Below are 9,990 nucleotides of genomic sequence, written 5' to 3' on the forward strand. Positions count from 1 at the left end.
CAAAAAATAATTTTTTGAGCCTAGATTATTTTGACAATTTTCTGAACGTATGTGCTATCTAGTTCAATTTTTTGCTTCGGTAAGTCTGTCGTTTAGGTAATGGATTTTTTAACTATTTTCGTGACGTAATAATACACACTGAAGTATCCTTTGTCATTGTTGCTTTAAGATATATATATATATATATATATATATATATATATATATATATATATATATATATATATATATATATATATATATATATATATATATATATATATATATATCATCACCAGCAGCATCAGTAGCAGAAGCCGTAACACGTCCACTGCAGGACAGAGGCCTCAGACATGTCCTTTCATTCCAGTTTGTCTATGATCTTTCTTTGCCAGTTTATATGTGTAAATTTTCCTAGCTCGTCAACCCGTCATCTTGTCTTCCTTTCCCTGCTTCTTTTGCAAGTTATAGGGATCCATTCTGTTATTCTTAAATGTCCACCTATTATTTATTATTCTTATTATTTCATGACCATGTCCATTTCTTTTTCTTACATGTTACAATATCCTTAACTTTAGTTTGCTCTCTTATCCATGTTGCTCCCTTTCTGTCTCTTATTGTTATTCCCATTATTATTCTCTCCATAGTTTATTGAGATGTAAATAGCTTATATTCTACGGCTTTTGGCAAAACTTCAAGTTTTCGATACATAACTTAATACTGGTAGGACTGTTTGATTAAATACTATTCTTTTTAAACATCAGACTTACCCGGTGGTTATATAAATATAGCTTTAGTCCCTGACGTCCCGGCAGAAATTTCAAAACTCGCGGCAAACACCGATAATGTAGCCAGGTGTACCACCTGTGCGCCCTCTAGTAAAGGTACTTGGAACCATTCCAGTGATTCCTCAGATCTTCCTTGCCGCTCACGCCGGCAACATCGTTGGATTTTTCACTCCCTCTAACCTGTATAATTGCAGTTATGTTGGTGATGTACAATTATACTGTTGGGTTTCGCTCGTTTGTTTTTATTTTTAATTGAGAGTTATTAGTTGGAATTTGATCGTTATGTTCGTAGCTTAAAAAGGGGTAGGTTTAGGAGTTATTCCACCTACTGTAAAACTATCGAACCTTCTCTTTAAAACATGATGATGGAAGGTAAACACTCCACCAACACTATGACGTAAACTACATAGCTCTATGCAGTATGACTTGCATATTCTTTTCTTTTTTTTATGCAGAGAATGAAAAGTAAAGTCTACTTACAAACCAAAAGTCTTTAAGTTTTTATAATATAAAAGGAATATATTATTTTTTAAGAAAATATTTGTCCTATTAGTATACTTTCTTTTGATAATCATCGATCTGTTTTCAGAGGTTAAATAAAACTAGCGTATAGTTCTCATGACAATCGATACAGTCTCACAAATTATTTTGTATCGTCATTTATTTTTGTTCTCGATATTGTTATTTCTAATATTAATCAAATAACCTATTGCATTCTCATTCAAGCCCTTGGCGGAAGAGTAATATCTCTCGCAGCGGGCATGCCTAATTATGGTCTTATTTGAAAGAGTATAAAAAGTGCAATTTTCAGTGCTAAATTAGTGCAGTGATTTTATTCAGTCAGTGGAGGGTGCGTCTGCTCGACCCTGTCGTTATCCTAGCCTTAGACCTCTTCCAAGCTCCCCAACCCCTGGGAAAAGGAATGTCGATCGGCGAAAGGAAATAAGAGGCGTTAGCACCCTAGCAGACCTCCCCTCAAGTGTTCCTGTTGACGTTCCCAGAACGCTCACCCTCGCCGGGGGAAAGGCGAGGTAAAAGTGTTATCTTCACCGTCGGTTGACTCAGCTCACAGACAGGGCTGGCGTCTTGAGTATTTTCCTTCCTTTTAGACAAGAAGAGAGTTGCTCGTCATGACGCCGAGCGTTTAGATGCTTAACACCATAGCGCTAGCGTCAAGAAGGAAGCCGAGCGTTGAGGAATGGGTTACATCACACCAAGCGTCGAGTAGCTGGAAGTCATGACACGTAACGCCGAGCGTCAGAGCATTGGACAGCAAGTTACCATCTATGCTGCAAGAGTTTGACACGATGTTTGAACCTGAGTGCAACTTCTTTGTCTCTCATGTTGGATGAGCGAACATTCTAGACAAGAACGTCATAGTTCTTGGCGTCTGAATCGCAAGCGTTATTGTGCTGAGAGTCACGTGGCGCCGAGCGTCAAGCAGTTGCATGGCGTCAAGCGTCCAGCAATTGGACTTGACGTCGAGTGTCAAGCAGTTAGACATGACGTCGAGCGTCAAGCAGTTACGTGACATCGAACGTCAAGCAGTTGGACGTGACACCGAGTGTCAAGTATAGTTCTGAGCGTCTAAATCGTGAGCGTCTAATCGCGAGCGTCTAAATCGCGAACATTATTGTTCCGAGAATCATGGTGCTGAGCGTCAAGCAGTTTCACGGCGTCTAGCATCCAGCAGTTGGACTTGACGTCGAGTGTCAAGCAGTTAGACATGACGCCGAGCGTCAAGCGTCCAGCATTTGGACTTGACGTCGGGTGGCAAGCTTGACGCCGAGCATCAAGCAGTTAGATGTGACGCCGAACATCGAGCATCAAGACTCGGACGTCGTGCTTACACCAGTCGAGCCGAATGTCGAGATTGTGAACGTCTTAGTTCCGATCGTAATGACCGCGAGCGTCTAGTGTTGGAACATCGTTACGCCAGGCACTATAACTGAAAAAATACAGAGAAAAATATTAACTGGAAAGAAATTTTTTTCACACACCAAGGTCCACCTGTACAAACTCTTGGTGTTTGATGGAGGGCGAGAAATAAACCCCTAAAAGTGAGGGCGAGAAATAAACCCCTAAAAGTAAGTAATGATCTTGGACCCATTAAGGCCAGAATTCAGGACCTTAAAGAGTTGACTCCTTGGAAACAAGACGTCTCTACCTCGGTTAGAGACTTTTAGGAGGAAGGGATCGATGATCTCCTTTCCCCTACTTACCTTTTAGAGGAATTCTCATAGGAGAAGATCCTAAGATCCTTCATCCTTCGGTTGACTTAAAGAAGCTTATGAGAGTTTTTTACTGAAGAGTTTCCGAATTATTTTGTGCCTGCTGCTCCTCATTCCCCCCCTTCAGAGTTTATGCTAGGGAAGGCGTCGAAGGAGTCTCTGTTTACAAAGATGGTGCGGTCTCGATCATCCAAAAGAGCTTTGAGGATGATGGGAGACTGGATGCAATCCAAGAATAACCAGGGTAATACTGTTTTTCCCTTTTCCCTTGGCTAGATTGGCCTCCAGATCTAGCGTTTGGCGAAACGGGAGAAGTTCTCAGCTTGGGAGTTCCTACCTCTGCCCAAGGAGACTTTTCGAGTCTAGTAGATCCTCCGCGTCGGATGGTCGTGAGAAGGACCAAAACACTCTGGTCAATGTCAGAGCTTGATCCTCCTCTCAAAGGCGTCTTCAGAGATTTCGTAGTATTCAATTTCCTTGACTGGACTCTTAAAGCCTTGGGGAATAAGATTTCTGCCTTGAAGGTTGTGGACACTGATATTCTCAGCCTCATTATGTCAGGCATGGTTAAAACCTTAAAGAACGGTTCCAATGAGTTAGCAGCCCTTTTCTCCGTGGGTGTCTTTAAGAAAAGAGCCAAATGTGTTCTTTTCTGTCCATTGGGGTTACACCCATTTAGAAGTCAGAATTGAGGTACGCACTCCTTTTTACTTCCTCTCTTCTTCCTCTAGGGTTAGTCAAAGAGGTCTCTTCCGCTTTAGCCTTAAAGGTCACACAGGATTTGGTGTCTAAAACAGCAAGGAAGGTTCTACCTACCTTTTTTCTCTAAACCGTACAGACAACAGTAGGAGCCAGACTAAACCACTTCTGGCGAGCCTGGGAGAGGAGAGGAGCAGACCTTTGGTCCGTACTATTACTAAAGGAGGGATGCAAAATCTTTTTCCTAGTGAAACCTCCTTTAATAGTAAATCCAATAGACCTCTCTGCCAGATACAGAGATTAGCCAAAGAGACAGGCTATGCAACATCAAATGTCTCTCTTAGTGCAGAAGGAGGCTGTTGACTGGTCCTGGATATAAGTGCTCTCAACACCTTCGTTCAGAAGACAAAGTTCTCCATGGAGACATCAAAATCAGCCCTAGCGTTAGTAAGAAAGGACGACTGGATGGTCTCGTTAGACCTCCAGGATGCTTACTTCCACATCCTCATCCATCCGAACTTCAAACAATACCTGAAGTTCGTGTATAGGAGGAAGTTATTCAGTTTTGGGCTCTTTGTTTCGGCCTAAGCACCACCCCTCAAATAGATGGTGCATCTAATAGGACCTGTCATTCTTCTAACCATAGACCTCTTCCAAGCTCCCCAACCCCTGGGAGTAGGAATGTCGAATGTTCTAACCATAGACCTCTTTCAAGCTCTCCAACCCCTGGGAGAAAGAATGTTGAACGACGAAAGGAAACGAGAGGCTTTAGCTCCCGAGCAGACATCCTCTCGGGCATACCTGTTGACGCTTCCTAGGAGGCTCGCCTTCATCATAGGAAAGATGAGGTAAAAGTGTTTTGGTCATCTTTGGATGACGCAGCGCCCAGACGGGGCTGGCGTCAAGCTCTCAGACCTCTGAAGAGGAAGATGGACTCAGTTTATCAGCTTCCTATCATGACCCCGCAAGCTCCTGGTTGTAGTCTTTGGAGCAGTCCTGAGAGTTTTTCATTCTACAAAAGAAAGCTCTCCTGCCAAACGTCCTTTAAGAACATCGACAACTGTCAAGAAACATCCAATTCATCCAGTTGCAGGACAGTTGTCTGAGCCTGGCATGGCCTCGGTTCATCCTCCTCCCTCACCGTCAGACTGGTTATCGTCCTCTGGACGCTCTACACGTTCTTTAAATGGTGTAGAAAGTGAGCTTGTGGTAGACGTGACGTCTCCTGTACCACAACAAGTTGACCCTAATTTTAATATGCTGCAAGGTATGCAACAGAAACTCTCTTCGCTCATGCAAGTTTATCAGCCTGTGGACAATAAGAGGGTAGCATGCCTGAACCCTGAGCGTCAGGAAGCCTCACACTTGGACGCCAAGCGTCGTAAAGCTACTAGTTGAGAGGTTATTGACGACGAACATCTTTACAACTCCCCTGTTAAATGTCGTGTTTTCAGCCACTTTAACCCAAGGGAGTCAAGCACCCAGACGTGACGTCGAGCGTCCAGCAGAGCGTGACGCTGAGCGTCCAGCAGAGCGTGACGCCGAGCGTCCAGCAGAGCGTGACGCCGAGGGTCCAGCAGAGCGTGACGCCGAGCGTCCAGCTAACGTGACGTCGAGTGTCCAGCAGGACGTGACGTCGAGCATCCAGCTAAAACATGACGTCGAGAGTCCAGCAGGATATGACGTCGAGCGTCCAGCAAGACGGGATGTCGAGCGGCAAGCAGCCAGACATGACATCGAGCGTGAAGCAGGACGCGACATCGAGCACCAAGCAGAACGCGACGTCGAGCGTCAAACAGCTCATGACGTGGATACGTTCGCATTTCCACCGTTCAAAATTTATTACAAAGTGATGCAAAAGTTTGTGTCACATGAAGGGACCAGATTGACTCTAGTGGCCACTTTTGGCTCTCAAGAGAGTGGTTCACAGAGGTACTGGAATGGATGGTGGATACTACAAGAAGCCTTCCATTAAGAGTAGATCTACTCAAACAACCCCACTTGGAAAGGTACCATCGAAATCTCCATTCTCTTCATATAACTGTCTTCAGATTATCGGAAAACTCACAAGAGCTAGAGGTTTTTCGAAGGAGGCAGCTAGGGTTATTGCAAGAGCAAGGAGGACTTCTACCATCAAGGTTTACCAATCCAAGTGGGAGGTTTTTAGAGAGTGGTGCAGAGTCAACTCTTTTTCCTCGTCCAGTATCTCTATAACTCAGATTGCTGACTTCCTGTTATAGCTTCGAAGGAAACACAATTTTTACATCCTCTACCATCAACGGATACAAGAGTATGTTAGCAACCGTATTCAGGCACAGAAACTTGGACCTTTCTAATGTTAAAGACCTACAGGAGCTTCTCAAATCATTTGAAACATCAAAGCAACTGCACCAGGATTCACCAGCTTGGAATCTGGATATAGTCTAGAAGTTCATTATGAGTGACAAGTTTGAGCCCTTGCATTCAGCTTCATTTAAGGATCTTACGATGAAGACTCTATTTTTGGTCAGTCTGGTGACAGCTAAACGAGTCAGTGAGATTCATGGTTTTAGTTAAAACGTTGGTTTTTTCGAGATAACAAAGCTATCCACTCATTGCAGTTAGGCTTTCTCGCCAAGAACGAACGCCCTTCTCAACTTTGGCCCAAGGCTTTTGAGATTACTGTGCCCAGTAAGAGCCCTGAAGTTCTACCTGGTCTGAACGAAAGAGTTGCGAGGCAAGTCGGAAGTTCTTTGGTGCTCGGCCTAGAAGCCCTCGTTACAGATGTCAAAGAATGCACTTTCATTCTTCATCCGGCTCTTAATAAGAGAGGCTCATGCACATTGCAGTGACACGGACCTCAAGCTTTTAAAAGTCAAAACGCATGAAGTTAGAGCTGTAGCAACTTTGGTGGCCTTCAAACAGAATAGATCGTTGCAGAGCATTATGGACAACCTTTTGGAGGAGTAAATCTGTGTTCGCTTTACATTATTTGAAACGTGTCCAGACTCTTTATGAGGACTGCTTCACTCTGGGACCATTCGTAGCAGCGAGCGCAGTAGTGGGGGAAGGATCCTCCACTACATTCCCATAATCCTTATACCCTTTTTTCTCTTGGAACTTTTATATTTTTACAGTTGTTCGTGGAGATTGCGGCAGTCTTCCACAATCATTGATTTTAGTCAGGTGGTCAATTTGTTCCTTGAGAGCGCCCGGAACAATGGTATTGGAGGAGGTCCTGTCACATAGAGGTTTTTAGACCGTTTTGACAGCTCCTAGAGGTCTTCAGCCCTCTGGGTGGATCGCTGGATCTCACAAGGAAAGCGGACATAATGAAAAAAATCATTGAAGTCAGCTTCCTTATCAGGTACGAACCCTTAAGCTTGTTTATTAACTCTCAAGTAAAATTCCAACAATGTTGGCTGTCTCTGATCCTCCACCAAGGGTGTCAATCAGCTATATTTATATAACCACTGGGTAAGTCTGATGTTTAAAAATGATATTTTCATAATAAAATAAATTTTTGAACATACTTACCCGGTGGTTGTATAAAATTTGATTCCCCCCCTCCTCCCCTATAGAGACCTATGGGCATGGAAGATCTGAGGAATCACTAGAATGGTTCCAGGTACCTTTACTAGAGGGCGCACAGGTGGTACACCTGGCTACATTATCGGCGATTGCCGCGAGTTTTGAAATTTCTGCCGGGACGTCAGGGTCTAAAGCTATATTTATATAACCACCGGGTAAGTATGTTCAAAAATTTATTTTATTATGAAAATATCATTTTAAGAGAAAGTAACTTTTCACTTTTCATAATCTCATTTTGTTTACCAAATGCTCTCCATCCATTTCTTATCATTCTTATAATTTCGGTCTCGTGTCTTGGAGAACTACTTACTGACTGTCCCAAGTGCGTTTATTCATTAGAAAATCTCTAGAGGTTTGTCCATAACCCTTATTTGTAATCTCTGCATTTTCATTGAACATTATCCTAGTTTTACTGTTTTTTTAATTTTCAGTCTTAAATCTTTTCCTTTCTCAATTTAAAACTTCTATCATCTTTTGGAATTCTTCCCATGATTCACTAAATAGAACTTCTTTTGCAAATCCTAAGTTATTAACGTATTCCCCATTAATATTAATTCCAACCTATTCCCAATCTAAATTGTAAAAAACTACTTCTAGGCATGATGTGACACACACACACACACACACACACACATATATATATATATATATATATATATATATATATATATATATATATATATATATATATATATATATATATATATATAAATATATATATATATATATATATATATATATATATATATATATATATATACAGTATATATATATATATATACAGTATATATATATATATATATATATATATATATATATATATATGCATGTATATATATTTGTGTGTTTTTGTGTACACACACATATATATAGATACATAATATAAATATGAATTTGTATGTGTGGATGATTTTATAGTCAGCATTAGAATCATAAACTTCTCATGATAACCAAGTACGTTTTTGTAGCAAAGAGGTGAAAAAGTAAAAAAAAAAAAAAAAAGGCTTCAAATTGCATCATTTGAACCATTATGGTGAACCTGCTTTTTGATCAAACATACAGTAAATGCTGCCTTGAAGAACTGGATTTTTTTTTTTTTTTTTTTTTTTTTTTTTAAGATTGCGTTCTATGTTACCTCGTACATTTTAATACTTGATAACTTTTGCTGTTTGCATTATTACTCATTTGCCTTCATATTTAAATAAAGGACTACTTGAATCCCTCATACATTTTGTTAACAGGTTAGGTTATGATTAAGTGATTTTCTAAGACCGAAACATACCTTAACTACATTTAACTAAATTTGAGGTATATAAAATATTTGAAAAGTTTCGTTCCAAATACACTTGGGAGCAGAAATTCCTCAGTATTTTACCTGAGATTCTTAATCCACTGCTTTCTAAATTGCCGATATGTAGAAATCAATTGAATGTTTTATTATATGGTTAATATTTGTAAAATATCAAGTTCTTTAGGTGAATCATACTAGAAATTTCATCGAAATTTATTTTTACAAAAATACGTTCTATATATATAAAACAATAAACTATAAAGCATTCTTATCATTGAAAAACTTTTAAGAAAATGGATTTTTGTGAATAATGTAGTGTTCCTTCTTTATTGAATTGCTGAGATTATCTTATTGATAGTGGGGTAAAGATTTTCATTTTAGAATGGGGCTCCATAGGATTCAGAGGGAGGACCATATGCATCGCTTGGTGCAGATGGTGCGCCATAGCCATTGCTTGGTGCAGATGGTGCGCCATAGCCGTTGCTTGGTGCAGATGGTGCACCATTTCCATTAGAACCATAACCATTGCCATTTCCATTACCGTTCTTCTTTCCGTTCTTTCTACCGTTGCCATTACCGTTCTTCTTGCCATTTCCATTGGAACCATAACCATTGTTTCCATTACCGTTACCGTTTCCATTTGAACCATATCCGTTGTTGCCGTTGCCGTTGCCATTGCCATTACTCTTTCCATAACCGTAAGGCTGGACTCCGATGAGTTCGTTGACAGAGTAGAAGTCTTCAGCATCAGCGCAGTCGAAGTTGAACCACCAATCACAGACGAGGTACTGTTGGTTGAAGATGGTTCCGTTGGGGCAGAGGAAGGAGTCCTGCTGGCGGCGTCCATTGGGTCTGTCCTGGCAGATGTGGAAGACCTGGCAGCCAGCTTCAGCGTCAGTGTCGGCGTAATATCCAGGGACATTTTGGGCGTTGCAGTCGAATCCGGTGTCAGGGACAGAGGCCAAGATAGGGTAGTCTTCTCCAGGGACACCACCTCCAGGGATATTCTCAGCCAGAGCAGCAATGGCAGGATCTACTCCATAGGCATTTTTGGGAGGACCATAAGCACTGCTTGGTGGCGGACCATAGCCGTTGGAAGGAGGACGCTGATCAGCAGCTGCCAAGCTGAGAAGAGCTGGAATAAGAATCATGATTCTTTATTTGCCTTTTTTTTCGAGAGGAAAATAATTAATTTTGTTATGTGTTACCACTGTTTTTGAGGTATATAGTGCTTAAGCAGTGTCAATATTTTTACTCTAAGCCATAATACATCAAAATCTGAAGTTTTTTAGCAAAGTATCTAGAAATTTCATAGTATGTTAACTGAAATGCTCTTGAGTAGCGTCAACAATGGTAGTTACAGTGAATAATACCACAAGTGAATAATTTGAATCAAATTTCGGCAAAAAAAAAAAAATATTTTATGACTTAC

General features: G+C 41.0%; 1 protein-coding gene across 1 annotated transcript; it reads right to left on the minus strand.

Annotated features, from left to right (window-relative positions):
- Positions 1-8,928: 8,928 nt before the first annotated feature.
- On the minus strand, positions 8,929-9,709 carry LOC137620817 (pro-resilin-like). The gene has a single exon (XM_068351266.1). It carries the CDS (start codon positions 9,707-9,709, stop codon positions 8,936-8,938), a length of 774 nt encoding a protein of 257 aa, XP_068207367.1. The 3' UTR covers positions 8,929-8,935.
- Positions 9,710-9,990: the final 281 nt, after the last annotated feature.

Source organism: Palaemon carinicauda, chromosome 27, assembly GCF_036898095.1.
Source record: "Palaemon carinicauda isolate YSFRI2023 chromosome 27, ASM3689809v2, whole genome shotgun sequence".
In the NCBI taxonomy this organism is placed as follows: domain Eukaryota; kingdom Metazoa; phylum Arthropoda; class Malacostraca; order Decapoda; family Palaemonidae; genus Palaemon; species Palaemon carinicauda.

Bases quoted from the DNA above. Each gene is read 5' to 3' on its own strand.
- LOC137620817 (XM_068351266.1), bottom strand. From the start codon at position 9,709: ATGATTCTTATTCCAGCTCTTCTCAGCTTGGCAGCTGCTGATCAGCGT.